Source organism: Giraffa tippelskirchi, chromosome 5 (genome assembly GCF_054371585.1).
Source record: "Giraffa tippelskirchi isolate mGirTip1 chromosome 5, T2T-mGirTip1v1.2.pri, whole genome shotgun sequence".
In the NCBI taxonomy this organism is placed as follows: Eukaryota; Metazoa; Chordata; class Mammalia; order Artiodactyla; family Giraffidae; genus Giraffa; species Giraffa tippelskirchi.
In genome coordinates, this window is record NC_137279.1 from 193,097,006 (window position 1) to 193,113,312 (window position 16,307).

At 57.3% G+C, this 16,307-nt stretch overlaps 1 protein-coding gene and 1 long non-coding RNA gene across 17 annotated transcripts in view; one reads left to right on the forward strand and one right to left on the reverse strand.

The window, feature by feature from the left end:
• Positions 1 to 9,923, reverse strand: part of ANKMY1 (ankyrin repeat and MYND domain containing 1) — a 49,206-nt gene extending 39,283 nt beyond the window's left edge. For 14 of the 16 annotated variants that reach the window (XR_014054323.1, XR_014054327.1, XR_014054320.1 and 11 more), the window contains exons 1-5: positions 9,746 to 9,923; positions 6,500 to 6,643; positions 2,177 to 2,649; positions 885 to 1,101; positions 439 to 603 (exon numbers count right to left, since the gene is read on the reverse strand). Coding sequence is in view for 7 of the 16 variants with exons in the window: in XM_081492121.1 (XP_081348247.1) it covers positions 439 to 603; positions 885 to 1,101; positions 2,177 to 2,649; positions 6,500 to 6,643; positions 9,746 to 9,838 (1,092 nt within the window). In the remaining 9 variants the exon portion in view is untranslated. The remainder of the gene's footprint in view (positions 1 to 438; positions 604 to 884; positions 1,102 to 2,176; positions 2,650 to 6,499; positions 6,644 to 9,745) is intronic. The other 2 variants (XM_081492123.1, XM_081492122.1) reach the window with 2 other exon arrangements.
• A 2,258-nt stretch (positions 9,924 to 12,181) lies between these two features.
• On the forward strand, positions 12,182 to 13,059 carry LOC145506782 (uncharacterized). Its single transcript, XR_014054330.1, has 2 exons — positions 12,182 to 12,391; positions 12,953 to 13,059. It is a non-coding gene; the product is annotated as an uncharacterized LOC145506782 (long non-coding RNA).
• The last annotated feature ends 3,248 nt before the right edge of the window (positions 13,060 to 16,307 follow it).

A 16,307-nucleotide genomic window follows, 5' to 3' on the forward strand; every position in this document is an offset into this window, starting at 1 on the left:
GGGGATGGGGATGGGGGAGGGGGGCTGAGGAGGGGGAGGGGGGATGGATGTCAGGGGATGGGGAGGGGTACGGGTGGATGAGTCTGCAGTGCTGGGGGACAGGTGGTTGGGGGTGGGGGGGCAGGGGAATGGAAGGTGGGGGATGGGGGAGGGGGAACGGCTAGATGGGGAGTGGGGGGCTGAGGACAGGGGGTGGGGCCTGAGGATGGGGGGATGGAGGGCAGGGGATGGGGGAGGGGCTGGGGGCTGAGGATGGGGGCATGGACGGCAGGGGATGGGGGAGGGGCTGGGGGCTGAGGATGGGGGGATGGACGGCAGGGGGTGGGGGAGGAGGACAGCTGGATGTATAGACAGCTGGATAGGGGACTGGTACCCAGGGATGGGGCGGGGATGGGCTGGCGCAGACCCTGAGCCCTGGCACAGGGCCCCTGCGCTGACCTGGGGCTCGGGCGCTGTCCTCTCGGCAATGTTGGGCTTGAAGGACGCGGTCGGGTAGTGGAGGAGGAAGCACATGCTCAGCGGGGTGAGGCCCTCATCCGTACACTTGTTCACGTCGGCCCCGTTGTCCAGCAGGAGGTTGACGATGTCAGTGTGACTGTGGACCTGCAGGGAGGAGGCCAGCCTGGCGAGGACAGCGGGCGCTCTCAGCAGGGGCCAGGGCCCCAGTGAGGCCCATGCACCAGCCAGCGCAGAGGCGGGCCCCCGCTCGGGCTGCGCCAAGCGAAGGCACCCGCCCCCCTTCCCATCTGACCCTGCACACCCATCCCACGTGGGGGCTGCACAGGGCGGAAGGGGGAGGGCAGCCCCCTCCCACGAGGGGCCATCGCCCAGGGCCCTCTGGGTCAGCGGTCCTATGAGTGACCCTGCGGGGGTGGGGCGCGCACAGCAGCGGCGGCGAGCACCGTGTAGCCCTTGGCATCGGCCACATCGGGGCTGGCGAGGTTGTCCCTCAGGATCCCGTAAATCCAGTCGTAATTCCCTTCCTGGGCCTTCAGGATCATCTCCTTGGAGAGCCGCTCCTTGGGCCCATGGCGCCCAAAGCCGCTCCGCCGCCCCTCCAGGACGGCGTCCATGTTCCAGCTGCTGTGAGCCCGCTTGTTCCTGGCAGTCAGGGAGTCTCGGTGGGGGGAGCCCGACTCTGGACGCCAAGCCCTGCCACCAAAGGGGCCCTCCCTCCCGTCCACACTTCCTCTTTCGTGCCTCATCCCAGACCACCCCCCTTCTCCCCCATCACAGTCTGCTCCTAGGGCACCCTAAGCAGCTGGCTGGCCGCTGGGGGACACGCTGCCCACAGGTGAAGATGCTGGCTAAGCAAGCATCTTTCCTCAGTGGGAACACTGTATCTCTTTAAAAATAAATTTTATAGGCTCAGCTGATCTTTGCATGATGGATAGATAGATGGATGGGTGATAGATGGGTGGATGGATAGGTGAATGGATGAGTGAATAGATGGATGGATGGGTAGATAGGTGGACGGATGGATGTGAGGGTGGGTGCATGAGTAAATGGGTGGATGGATATGATAGGTGGATAGATAGATGAGTGGGGGGGTAGACGGATGGATGGGTGGATGGATGGATGGATGGACAGGTGAATGGATATGATAAGTGGGTAGATGGATGGATGGGTGGATGAATAGGCAAATGGATGGGTGGATAGGTAGATGATGCATGCATAAGTAGCATTTGTGTTCACAAAACATGCGTTCCAAAATAGTTTATAGATATTTGAGGACAAAGTGTAAGAAAGGGGTTAAAATATTCTTGGGAACTTTAACTTAAAAAATAAGTCTTCCTCAAGTGGCTGCTGACTTCCCCAGGGCTGCCGGGGCAGGCAGCGGTGACCTTTGGAGACCAGCAGAGTGCTCCATCTTTCCCCTGCCATCTGTGGAGAAGCCAGAGGCCAAGCCAGCCACCCAGCCTCCTCCTGCCCTGCTCCCCGCCAGCCCTCGGCACTTGGGCAGCGTGTTCCAGCTCCGGGCACAAGCTCTCCCCGCCCTTCGTCACTGGGCTGCATCGGTCAGTCAAACAAGACGAGCCTGACAGACAGCCAGGACAGCTGAGTTGCAGGGCCGGCCACCAAAGGCCTTCAGGACCCCCAGCCGGAGTGTGCCCCCATCAGAGGACAGGAGAGCCATTGAGCCCTGGGGGTGAGGAGAGAAGACCGGCTGGGTTACCTGAACCTGTAAGCCTGCTTCTGGATTCTGACCATCAGAGGGGTCTCGTTTCTGATAAACCAGGGCTCTCCATCATCAACAAACGGAGGGATGTCGTTCAGAAAGATGCGGGAGTCCAGGTCTTTGTGGAAGGAGGAGGTCATGGGCAGGTGGCTGTTGTCGGTCGAGTAGATATAGATTTCCGGAGGCAGAGTGAGGTTGTCATTCAGGAGAAACCGCTTGTAGTCATAGAAGAACGGGTCCTGCCCCTCCTCTAGGCCCCAGTCCATCTTATCCTCGTCCGCGAGGGTAACCATGGCGGGCGTGTGTGTCAGGAAGCCCAAGAACTCGGGGTAGCTGTGGACAGAGAGGCTGCCGGGTATCTCTACGCACAGCTTGATGAGGTGGTCGCGGAACCACAGCCCCACGTCCTGGCTGCCGTCCCGGTAGGTCTCGACGCCTGGCCCGAATCGCTCATCTGCCTTGTACAGCCCCTGCAAGACGGCACAATGGGGCAGAACGGATGGCTGGGCAGGGCCTGTGTTCTGTGGCCAGTTTCTTAAATCAGAGGAAGAAAGCATCTTCCTAAGAAATATGTTCATTCAATCAACAGTTTACTGAGGCTTTGGACAGTCCAGGACCAAAGCACGGGCGTCGGGACAGACGCGTCGTGGGCAGAGGGGCTGCGGGCCCCAGAGGTCTTGCACGGGGAAGCCGGGGTTACTGTGTGCAGACTCATTTCAGGGTGCCCCCCGGCTCCTCTAACATGGTGAGCCTGGCCCAGGCACCCGCCAGACTGGGAAGGAGCACGCGGGTAGAGGTGCCAGGCGCCGAGTCAGACACTCCGGCAGGCGTGAGCCGAGGAGGAGCGGTCAGCCTGGTTCGCCTCGAGCCCAGCAGAGTGCAGCCACCGCCGGGCGGCTCTGACACTCCTGCTGGCGTCAGTGCCCGGTGGTGGGTGTGAGGAGCAGGGGGAGCCGGGAGGATCTCAGGGAGGCACCGAGCAGCAGTGCCTCCCAACGGCGAGGGACCTGGGACGAAGGTTCTGGCACGGGGACCACAGAGGCTCGGCTTCCGGGGGAAGACAGGCTGCATCTTCCCTGAGATGGTATCGAAGGATGATGCCTGGAGGTTGCTGGGCGGGCAGAGGAACCGCCCAGCAAAAGCATGGAGGCCTGAAACCCTGGGAACACACATCACTGCCCAGCCCCCCCATCTGCAAGCCAAACAGCAGCCCCATTCTCAGGAGTTCCCCATTGTCCAACGTGCCCATGGAGCACTTCTGGCTGCAAGCCTGGGGCTGGGCACCGTGAATGGAAGGCCCTGCCCACAAGAAGCTGGCAGGCCAGACCAGGCAGCAGCAGATGAAATGAGGGAGGGAAACGTGTGAGGACCTCTGTACAGGCTTGGGCTGGGGCCGTGGGTGTTTCCAGGAGGAGCTGTGGATGGGCCAGTGACGGGGCGGGATGCTCCATCAGACTCTGTGAAAGTGGTGGGGTGAGGGGACGGTCTCCCAGGAGCTGTGAGCCTGGAAGAAAGACTTGGGCAGAGAGGCAGGCATCCGATCGGAAAAGCAGCTGCCCCAGGAGTCCGCTTCTAGGAATCTGTCACAGGAAGTAATCCCAGCTCATCAAAGCTGCAATATGTTCACAGTCTTATGTGAACAGCAGACGATGATCCAGGAACCTTGATGGTTCAATAAAAAGGGGCTGTCCCCAGGCACTGGGTTTGAAAATTCTGTTCTTAATATGCATTCACTTTTTGACCAAGCAATTGTGCTTCTAGGAATGTATCCCAAAGGTCACGGGTGAAAACATGGAATCCTCAGTGAGGAAGGCTGCCTGGTGACGCAGGCCTTCCAGAGCTGCTGGGAGGGGGCAGGGCTGCTGGGACCAGGCGTAACCGCAGGCGGGGGACAGGGACGACAGGGTGCCCCCAGGGGGAGGAACGTGTGTGCCCATCTGCCCGTCGCTTGTAAATGCAGAGATAAAACTACAAAGATGATCACCAAGGACCAGGGAGGCTCGAGAAGGAAAAGAGACTCCTATGGGGGGGACCACGTTTGATGGATTTGACTTGGGAAAAAGATCAGATTTTTGCATAATTACAAAATGAAATCAAAACAAGATTTTAAAAATAGAATGCCAAAAATAACAAAAGCCGAATAAAGCAAGTGACTGTAGCTCTGTACCTACGTGGGGAGGGGGATGGAGGTGACCACACCTAAAGGAATCACTGCATGTGGCTGGACCCAGCCTCTCTGGTGGGGCCACCCCAGGGACAGAAGGACAGCAAAGGAACCTGAGACTGGTTTAATCATCAGAGTATCAGAGTGGTGTTGATGAGGCTCTGCCCTTTCCTGAAACTGTTATACACACGTTCAGAGATAAAGCAAGCAAGAGATTTTGTTAGAAATCAAGCCTGTTAAGACGAACAGAGAGGCAGGCGGAGCAGCAGAGCTGTGAGTGTGAAGCCCGCGCCCCACTGGGGCTCCCGGGACGCATGGGGGGGCGCTTTCTCCCTAAAACAGGGCGCTTTCAAACAAGGAAGGAAGCAGAGACACGGGTGCCGAGAGCAATCTGGGGGCTACCAGTGGGGAGAGGGATGGGGGAGGGGGACTAGAGGGGGAGGGCCCAGGAAAGGCTTCTTGGGATCATATGAAATCACGAAATCACGAGTGTGAGACTGTGGGAGGGAGCTGTACAGAGTCACAGTAAAGCACCGCGGTGGAGAAGACGCCGAAGAGGCCCCTGGACGGCAGGGAGGTCAGACTAGTCAGTCCCACAGGAAATCAACCCTGAACGTTGACGGGAAGGACTGATGCTGACGCTGAAGCTCCAATACTTTGGCCACCTGATGCAAAGACTCAACTCATTGGGAAAGACCCTGATGCTGGGAAAGATGGAAGGTGGGCAAAGAAGGGGCTGACAGAAAATGAGATGGATAGTGGCATCACCAAGTCAATGGACATGAGTTTGAGCAAACTCCAGGAGATGGTGAAGGACAGGGAAGCCTGGTGTGCTGCAGTCCATGGGGTTGCAAAGAGTTGGACACAACTTAGCGACTGAACAACAATAGGATTTTAAAAATCATTCGAGTTTAAAATGCTTTTAAAAAAAAAAGTCATATAAATAATCCATGGTGAAAAAAAAAGTTTTGAAAGGTGTTTTCTATATTTGCTATTGAAAAGACCTAAAACTAAACACCAACCAGCACAGTAGTGACAAGCCCCCACTGAGGCCGCCAGGCCCGCCGACAGCAGGGCAGGCAGCGTCTGAGTGAGCCCGGGGCTCCTTGGAGAGCATGACGCAAGAACATGTGCAGTTCGTGACGGGCGGAACCAGGCTGCTGGCAGGTGCGCCACCCGTCAGTCCTGACGGCACGTGATGAAAGACAACCAGGCAGGTGTCTCCAAACGTGACTTCTGACAAAGAGGCAAAGCCTGGGCGGGAGGGAAGTGAGTCTTTCCAATAGATGGAGTTGGAACACCTGGACGTCCCCACGTGGCGGGGGAGGGAGCCTTACTTCACGTGACACACAAACATTAACTCAAACACAGACGGGCATGTAACAGTCAAAACCATAAACATAGAAAACGCAGATGATGATCTCATGACCTGGCAAAATTGTTGGCAAAACAGAACGGCCATGCGCTGGGGGTGGGAGGAGACCTGCTCCAGAGGGGCCGGGCTCATGTTCTGGGGGTGACGGGACTATTCTGAACCTTGACCGTGGCAGTCTTCACACAGCTCCGTGCTTGTCAAAACTTTCAGAAGTCAAAGTCGCTCAGTCGTGTCCGACTCTTTGTGACTGTCCATGGAATTCTCCAGCCAAAATACTGGAGTGGGTTGCCTTTCCGTTCTCCAGGGGATCTTCCCGACCCAGGGATCAAACCAGGGTCTCCCACGTTGCAGGCGGATTCTTTACCAACTGAGCTATGAGGGAAGCCCCAAGACTTTCAGAACTACCTGCTAAAGGGGGCGAGTGTTACTGTAATGAGTAAGGTGGGGGTGGGAGAGGAATCTGTATTTACAAAGCCAGAAATGTTCTCCCGGAAAAAGGGCAACTTTAAGAATAGCAGGTGTGCAATGAGCCGGTCTGCGCGTAGAAAGGTAAATGTTTTCGCTGAGCTTATTGCTCCATCTACGGGGGACACAGCAGCTTGCTGGAAACCCTGGGCCCGTTCCAGGGAACGGACAACGGCCGGCTCTCACGTTCTCACCGTGGGTCCATCCGCTTTCCACGCGCCTGATTACTGACACTGTTACAATCACTTAGACTAAGAAAGCCGCTTCCCGTCAGGCACACCCACGACCCAGGAGCGCCTGCAGCACGTCCCCTCACCTGGAAGAGCCTCTCCTTCAGGTACATGGTGCCGTAGCCCTCCCGGGCGCTGAGGTAGAACATGCCGGTGAAGCTGGAGCCGTCCGGCCACATGTAGGTGCCCAGGCCGTGCCGGTGGTCCCGGTAGAACTGCCCGTGGTAGGACTGTGAACAGAGAGCGGGGTGACCGGTCTGTCTGAGGAGCCGCCCCTTACCGCCCCAGAACCTTCCAGAACGCCCTCCCAGCTGAGCCTCTGGGTCTGGGCCACGTGGAACGGGACTGTGGGGCTGCCCTGGGCTCACGAGGGGCCGTCACCCAACTCACGTGGAGCAGGCGCCAGGCACTTGGCCCCCCGGTGGCCCGCTGCCCCCGTCTTGGCTCGGGTGGGGCGGCTGCAGGTGTCTGCACTGCCTGGGCTTGGCAAGACCTGCCTCCACCCGGGAGCCCTGGCCCCACCCAGGGCCACGGGCAGCTGGCTGGCCCAGGGAGTGGGGGGCCGCGAGCCCTGGGGTCACCGCCCTGGCTGAGGACACAGGCGTGGCTTCTGAGGCCACGCACGTACTCTGTGCTCTGGGCCCGAGCCCCGGGGCTGGGTCTAATGGAGGTGCCCCAGGAGGGAGAAAGAACGCAATGTCCATCCCAAGCGCTTCTCAGTCGCTAGACCTGACTCTCCGTGTCAGACGGCCGCCTTCCACACCAGAAGCAGGCGGGCCGGGTGCTCAAGTGGCCGGTGGCCGTGCTCACAGACCCCTCCCCACCCCCAACACCAGTAGGCCGGCGCCTGCCGCCTGCCTAGTGCCCCGTCATCCTCCGGCCATGGAGACAAGTCCCCACAGGTAGATGGTGCCCTGACCCCAGCCTCCCCGGCACAAGTGGCCAAGCAGAGGAATCCTACCTCCGGCCCAGCCCTGACTCGCGTTTGGCCACAGGACATCCCCAGGTCACACCAGTGTCCACCAAGGCCTCTTCTCTCTTGCAGGAGGCTGGGACCCCAACACCATCCCCCTCTCCCAGATGGCAGAAGGTCAGCCTTGGCCGCCCCCAGGGACATGGGAAGAAATGACCTGATGGAGTCACGGGAACCCCGGGACCCGGCCAAGCCTGGGGCCCCAGGACCCCGGGGACTGTCACGGGAACCCTGGGACCCGGCCAAGCCTGGGGCCCCAGGACCCCGGGGACTGAGTCACGGGAACCCCGGGACCTGGCCAAGCCTGGGGCCCCAGGACCCTGATGACAGGCTTTCCAGGCACCACAGCTAAGAGAGGTGTTTTCCGGCTCATCTGGGGTAGCTGGACGGCCAGTCCCCACTCCTAGAGATTGGCCGGAGCAGGGACACGGAGAGCAGAGAGGCACTGGGCAGGAGACAGCCCACCGTCTGCCCACACTCATTTCATTGGTATGACCTGGGCGGCGAACAGAGTTTACCCAGTGAAAGAAGTCCTGAGTTGCAGATCATCTGTGTAGAACCATAGGGAGAATCTAACCCCTGCTCTTCGGTTCACCCATAGAAGACGGGGTTTCTGTCCACTTCCAGGAGGACCCTCCTGATCCGTGCTCCACACAGACCAGCAGCCTCATCTAACCAGCCCGATGGGTGTGCTGGGGCCCGCTCTTGAAAGACACTGCCCTCAACCCCAGCGCCCTCTCGCCTTCCTGCTCCCTCTGATTCTGGAGCCGCCATGGCGGCAGGAATGTCTGCTCGGTGGACCCAGAGGTGCCCCCAGGCAGTACCAAAGCGGATGCTCCTCCCGCCACCATCTCCTTGCGCGGGGATGACTGGGGCAGCAGGACCGGTCAGCGCGCCCCCACCCCCCACAACCAGGAGCTCGGGCTGTCTGACCACTGGACCCCACAGTGTTGGGGCAAAGAGAAGCCACTGCTAAGTTGCTTCAGTCGTGTCCGACTCTGTGCGACCCCATAGACGGCAGCCCACCGGGCTCCGCAGTCCCTGGGATTCTCCAGGCAAGAATACTGGAGTGGGTTGCCATTTCCTTCTCCAGTGCATGAAAGGGAAAAGTGAAAGTGAAGTCACTCAGTCGTGTCCAACTGTTAGCAACCCCATGGACTGTAGCCTACCAGGCTCCTCCATCCATGGGATTCTCCAGGCAAGAGTACTGGAGTGGGGTGCCATTGCCTTCTCCAAAGAGAAGCCAACAGAGGGCTAAAGAAGCAGATGCTGAACAAAATCAGTGCTGCGTCATCGACGGCACGGAGCATCGCATGCTGTGGCAGAGGCTCGGGTCCCGGCCTCTGTCCTCTGCTCTGGGGGTGCAGTCCAGGGGGACTGGGCTGGGAGCCCCGAAGCTCTGCCTGCGCCTGCAGCTGCTCCTGTCGCCCCGCCCTGCCCCCACCACTCCCCAGGCTCCAGCCCAAGACCCCAGCGCATCTCCTCCCCTCTCCTCCCTGAACCGGGAAAACTAAGTGCAGTAGGTCAGGGACTGGGTGAGGTACCCAGCCTGGGGCACCAAAACCAAGCAAACGGGGCCCCTGCATGGAGGAGAGGGACAGAGCTGGGGCCCTTTACAGCCCCTGGGAGCTTGTGCCAATCAGTGCCCATCTCCCAGCAGGGCTTCGGTGACCGGGGTCCTGCCCTCTGGGTCCCCTGGGCTCCCCCAGATGCTTTTATAACCCCCAAATGCAGCCCTGCATTGCCTTCAGATGGTTTTCATGACTTGCAAGCAAAGAGCAAGGCGAGCAGCGCGGAACCCGGCAGCAGTGCAGGCGCGGCTGGCAGGGAGGGGCCCGCACCCCGCGGGCAGCCTTGAGAACCCGGCTGCCCACTGAGCCGGCAGGACACAGACAGCACAGCCCAGCTTCGCCACACACACGGCTGCTTCTCCCCGCCAGGGACACCAGGGGGCGCCAACAGCTCCCGCCACGGGCCCCTCCGCGGCCCACGGGCACCAAACCCTGCCTACCGCGGGCACACAGACGCGCACGTTCACTGTGTCTTTAAGAAGATCCATTTCTTCTGCTTGAGCTTGAATACAAGGCAGTGTCACCAGTATAAATATACAACTCACTGCCATAGTTCACAATTAAAACAAAAAATTTGCCTTGAATAAGAATTTATCTTCTGAAGTCACAGTTTCCCAAGCTGCAGCCTGGGGACACCCAGGTGAACCTCGGACGTGACCTCAGGAGCCTCTGTGGGTGCTGCTCACATAGGAATGTTTGCCTAGCCTCCTTCTGGATCCACAAGTTCACAGCACACACCCTTTGAGAGAGGCCGGCAGGGGCTGGCGAGAGGGAGGACCCGCCGTTACCTCGCCCGTGGGCCAGGAGAACTCTCCGTATCCCAGCTTCATGTCCAGCCCGAACTCCCCTCGGTAGACGCAGCCGTCCTGCCACACTTGCATGCCCCGGACCAGCTGGATGCAGGCCCCCGTCAGGTCCTGCTCCCCGAGCGGGCCCTCCGACTCCTCTTCCTCCTCCGGGGCCTCCAGGAGGAGCCTAGGGACAGGAAGGGGGCGGGGAGGGGAGGCCCATGCCAACCGAAGGTCTTCAGGGCCGCTGAGTCCCCGAGAACCGCACTCTCGTGCTTCAGCCGACAACCCCCCGAGGCCGACCGGGCGGCTGTCCCTGCTCTCCAGGGAGGGGAACTGAGGCACCGGGGGTGCGGTGCGTGCTCAGGGTCACGCAGGAAGTGGAAAGGGCAGCAAATGTGCAGCTGTCTGACAAGAGTGAGGGCTGCTGTGCCCTCTGCAGCCCAGGGCAGCCCCACTGCCTGCAATCTGACGGCTGCCCCACTCCAGCTGTGCTCTGGGGCGGAGGGGAGCTTGTCTGGAACCCAATGGCTGTACACTGGGGGGCTTGTCTGGAACCCGACGGCTGCCCCACTCCAGCTGTGCACTGGGGGTGGGGGGCTCGTCTGGGGGCCTCTCTCCTCGGCTTGACATTCCATCTGGACAAGGACAGGGAGCTTCAGGCCTGGGGGGATCCAAGAGCAGCTTGAAAAACAGCAAGCCGACCAGCAAGATGGACAGACAGACGGGAGGATGCTGCCAGGGGTGGGTGCACAGCAAGGGGCAGAGCATGCACCAGGGTAGGTTGCTTCTTTGTTGCTCAAAGTACTGTCTCAAAGTACCCATCCCGACTTAGAGTGGGCCCGCGCCTAGCCCATCACACACAGCCCCACCTGTCTCCCAACTCTGAAGGGCTCTGTGGGGTGCTGCAGTGGGGTGTCTCTGGGTTGGCTGGGGTGCACACACACAGGAGCCCTCAGACTCTGAGCCCCTCCACCAGCTGGCCCTCAGAGGCCAGCCACGAGCCACAGACACTTTAACAAAGCACCTGCCGGATGACGAAGGGACGCGGCTGCTGTGAACATGGCTTATTTGTCTAAATAACCACATGGAAGGATAGAGACTCTCAAGCAACAATGATAAAGTCTGGGGGCTCAGAATTGGTTTGTTTTCCTTTTTCTTACCTGTAGCTGTGGGATGAATTGTGTTCCTTCCCAACCACTCCGCACCCCAAATTCACATGTCAGAGTTCTAACTCCCAGGGCCTGGCTGTGTGACTGTGTTTGGAGTCAGAATCTTCACAGACACTGTCTCCAAACAACCAATTTATGTAAATAATCAAGTTAGAGGTCATGGGAGCGGGCTCTAGCCCCGTGTGACTGAGGTCCTTATATCAATAAAAGGGGGAAGTCTGGATGCAGGGAAATGCACGGAGAGAAGACGGAGTAAAGACTCAGAGAGAGGACAGCCGTCTACAAGCCAAGGAGAGGGGCCAGCCCGATTCCACATCCTGGCGGGAGGGCCCCCACACCTTTTGGCGCCGAGCATGGAGCTCTTTAGGGTGGCGGCGGCCGCAGGCACGCTGCCGCCCTCCTCCACTTGCTTTTCAGAATTGCCAAACTTTGGGACCTCGACATGTGGGACCAAGGAAGAAGGATATTCCATGTCTCTCCTCTTTGAACCTGGAAGCAAAGTCGGGGAACCACATTCTCCCTCGGGGTTCCTGGAGGGCGCCCGGACCGCGCGCCTCAGAGAAACAAGGACCCCTACCCTAACACGGCAGACGCCCGGATCCTGTTGGAACCACCGCCCCCGCCCCCAGGGAAACCTCCTCCAACGCCGGAGGGTGTCCCTGAAACCAACGAAGACAGCCTGGGCCACCCTCCCGCGACCTTAAATTAGAGCCACGTTTTGGGCCACAGACAGCGGGCCCCTCCTTCCCCTGAGGGCCTAGGGAGACGGGGAGGCGAGGACGCGGTCCCCACGCAAGCCCGCACATAAAACAGCCTCTCACTCACGTCGGGCCCCAAACCTCCTCTCCGCCCCTCCCAGGGAGAACGGCGGGCCGAGCCCAGGGGGCGTGGGGCCCACGCGCCAGGTCCCCCCCGCCGCCTCCGCGGAGCTCGGGTATGCCCCGCTCATCCCCCTAACAGGGCCGCACCGAAGCTCAGAGAGATCTCACCGACCGCACAGGGTCCGCGCAAGACTGTGGCCAACGCAGCGCTGCCGCGCCGGCCAGCCTGCACTCTGCACCGCTCAGGGTGCAGAAGAGTCAGGTTTCCCTGGAGACCGGGCCACCGCCCACGTGCCTGGGTTCCGCCAATCCCCGCCCCGCCCCTCCAGGGCCACACCCCCTGGCGTCCCGGCGGGGCAGGGCTCGCTGCTGTGACCTCACAGACACCCCCGCCCCGGCCGCCGGCTCCCGCTCCCCGCCGAGACTCCCACTCCCGGCTTGCTGAGCCCGGGCCGGCCGTCTCCACTAGGACACCCATCTCGAGGCCAAGCGGGGCACGGTGGGTCGGCCTCTGGATCAAGCCTCTCTGACTCCAGAACCGGGTAGTGGCTCTGTTAGTGTTTATGGAAGGCCCCAAGCTCACAGCCTGGCAGGAGACAAGATCGGGGGCAGCCGGGGTCATGGGGGAGCCTTTACGGGGAGAAGATGCCTAGGTATGGTTTCGGGGGATGAGTAGGAGCTCTCAGAACAGAAGCGAGCACGTTTCAGGGAACTGGACTAGAAGCAGCGGGGAACAGCGGGAGGGCTTTCCGCGGCTTCCTGGAAAGAGGGGTCTCTGGAGGCGCAGACCGCCCCTTCTTAGGACAGCAGAAAGGGATGAAAACAGCTGATGCCCCGGCCGCCCCCGCGAGCTGCAGTGGCCCGAAGGTGGCTGTACCCGGACCCCAGGGTTCCGGGGGCTCTCCCCCTACCCTGCAGTCTGTCTCCCAATTCATCTCTTCTCCTCTCAGCCCCTCAGCACCACCTGGGCTCCTAGAGCCCTTCTCTACCGCTTAATCCCTCCCCTCACGTCCCCTCTTTGCCCTGCTCCAGCTGTCGCTGGTGAAGCTGAGCAGAGACAAATGGAGCCACCTTTAAAATTTGTTTCTGAAAAGAGAAAGAAAAAGTCACCTAAACTTCCTGTTAGAGCATACTACGTGTTGTGGGTTGAGCAGTGGCCCCCAAATGATAAACTGAAGTCCTAACCCCTGAGAATGAACCTTATTTGGAAACAGTGTCTTTACAGATGTAACTGAGTGAAGACCAAACAACTGGTGTCCTCACGAGGACGGGGATTTGCAGACAAAACACAGAAAAATGCATTTCTGTTGTTTGAAGCCTACTGGTTGGTTGTGATGCTTTGTTACATTCTGCTCAGTTCAGTTCAGGGGCTCAGTCGTGTCTGATTCTTTGCGACCCCCTGGACTGCAGCCCGCCAGCATTCCCTGTCCTTCACCATCTCCTGGAGCTTGCTCAAACTCATGCCCATCAAGTCCATGATGCCATGCAACCATCTCATCCTCTGTCGTCCCCTTCTCCTGCCCTCAATCTTTCCCAGCATCAGGGTCTTTTCCAATGAATCAGTTCTTCACATCAGGTGGCCAAGTATTGGAGCTTCAGCTTCATTATCAGTCCTTCCAATGAATATTCAGGACTGATCTCCTTTAGGATGGACTTGTTTGATGTTCTTGCAGTCCAAAGGACTCTCAAGATTCTTCTCCAACACCACAGTTCAAAAGCATCAGTTCTTTGTTACACTGATTCTAGGAAACTCACATACTGTGCTGTACTCTGTCGGTTCCGACTCTTTGTGACCCCACAGTCTGTAGTCTGCCAGGCTCCCTGTCCACGGGATTGCCCGGGCAAGAATACTGGAGGGGGTTGCCATTTCCTCCTCCAGGGATCTTCCCTGCTCAGGGATGAAACCAGCATCTCCTGCACCTCCTGCATTGCAGGCAGATTCTTCACCACTGAGCCACTGGGGAAGCCCCAGGCAACTCACATGAAAATCTCCATAAACAACAGCTAACAGTATTTGTTTTAGCAAACCTTACAATTTCAGAAGACTGACAAAGCAATTCTAAATACTAAAATGTGGCCACAAAAGAAAAGGTGCTCTGGAAGCTTCTATAAACTGGGAAAAACACAGTATAAAATGCTGAAATGTTGCTTATGTTCATAAGAATATATGCACTGGTATTTTTAAAAAACAAAGATTAAAAACTCTTATTTCCATAAATTGATACAAATCCTACAGTGATGCTAAAAAGTATATCCAAATGGAAAATTTTCATAGGAACAATATGTTAATATTCATTGACAATATTCAAGAATAATAGTTTTAAAAGTTTTTGGTGAATTGGTAGACTTGATAAAATTTCAGCAAACTGACTTTTAGGACGACTGGTTTTCAGCATGTTAGTTGCTCATGTTACCAGTGATAGTGTTTGGAAACCTGAAAATGCTGCCTGAACCTATCTTAGTTATGAAACTTAGTGAGGTATGACTGATGACGTGTGGATGGGACAGGAGAGCGGTGTTTCTATTAAAATTCAGTTGAAGGCTTTGAAAGGTCACCAAAAGTCACTTTTAAAAGCTGCTATCAAATTAGCTGCATGTGAGACAACTGGAAAGGATTCACGGGGGAATCTTCTAAAAATTCCAGAAGGATTCTTTCGGCAGCTTGTTTCTCAAGTGCTGTTAAGGCCCCAGGAAAAAAGGAAGGGGAGCTGGAAGGCACAGCCAGGACCAAGGGCACTGCGCAAGAGCCTCTGCTGACCCACAGAGAAAAGCCTTAAATGACTTCTTACACTCACCAAATCACGGTTCGATTTTCATCTTGTATCAGAATCACTGGAGCACGTGGCAACACACAGCTTCCCGTGTCTCACTCCTAGAGCTTCTGCTTCAGCAGGTCCGGACTAGACAGACCCTGAGAATGTGCATTCCTACCGTGTTCCCAGATGCTGCTGAAATTTGGACCACACTTTGAGAGCCACTGGGCCAAGGCCTAGTGGGCAGCTGGTTTTGACTGAAAAAAATGCCCAACCTGAGAATCTTCAGTTAAGTTTTCAGTTCAGTTCAGTCACTCAGTCGTGTCCGACTCTCTGCGACCCCATGGACCGCAGCACGCCAGGCCTCCCTGTCCATCACCAACTCCCGGAGTCTACTCAAACTCATGTCCTTTGAGTCAGTGATGCCATCCAACCATCTCATCTTCTGTCATCCCCTTCTCCTCCCGCCTTCAATCTTTCCCAGCATCAGGGTCTTTTCAAATGAGTCAGTTCTTTGCATGAGGTGGCCAAAGTATTGGAGTTTCAGCTTCAGCCTCAGTCCTTCCAATGAATACTCAGGACTGATTTCCTTTACAACCCTAATGAATCCTGCTGACCTGCTGAGTCAGGACCAACATTCAGAAACTCAATGCTTTAAAAAGTGTATTCTGGCTACAGTGAGAAAGGCCAGAAGGCTCCCTGCAGGAGGATGGTGCCAAGTCCAGAAGAGAGTGTCCTGTAAACAAACATAGCCATCAAGGGAGAGAATGGACTTGAGATACTCAGCATGAATTGTTACCCATTCATTAACTCAAGGTGGTGAAAGGAGTGTGAGGTTATCAGTTAAAAGGCCTTGGAACAGAAAACTCACCTCAGACATCCAACAATAAAGGATGACTGGCTGGCTCAGGAAACCAGAGTCCAGAAGCTGGAGGCTCTTCAGGTTTGGTTTGCTTCAGTGCCCAGGTGTCATTGAGGACAGTTTCTTCCATGTGGTTTCATCCAAGGCTGGCTTCCCTTTATGGTCATAAGGAGAAGACAGGTTTCCAAGCCCCTCTGCCATCTTTGGTTCATGAAAGAAAGTGAAAGTGAAGTCACTCAGTTGTGTCCGACTCTTTGTGACCCCATGGACAGTAGCCTACCAGGCTCCTCTGTCCGTGGGATTTTCAAGGCAAGAGTACTGGAGTGGGTTGCCATTTCCTTTTCCATGGGATCTTCTCAACCCAGGGATGGAACCCGGGTCTCCCGATTGTAGGCAGACACTTTTACCATCTGAGCCACCGGGAAGTCCTCTTTGGTTCATACAACAGCCCAACCCTGTCCTAAAGCAATCACGGGGATAGATGTCACTGACTGGAGTGTCATCAGAAGCCTGATTCTGGAGCTGGGGGACCGGTACTTCCACCTAGCTGGATGGCTCCTGTGAACTCCGGGGAAATGGGAAATGAGAATCCCATCCAGGAAAAGTCAGAATTCCTCCTTAGGGCACAGAAAGAGACACGGACGCTGGGAAGTAGGTGACGTCTGGACCTACAGCCAGTGAAAACTGGTTACAGGCCAACATTTCAATCTTCAGCTCAAGGGAGAGCCCTAGGTGGCAAAAAATATCTGACAGTTACCAAGCTTGGTAGCTTTGGCTGGAATGGAGAGAACGGAGGTCACCCAGCAAGACTGCAGAGGTTCATTTTACGAGTAGTGTGTGTTCGTGTGTGTTGGGGGGGGGGTTGGTTAGCAGTGTACTAGAGCAGTGGTCTCCAACCTTTTCGGCACCAGGGACCAGTTTCATGGAAGACAGGTTTCCATGGGCTGGAGGTGG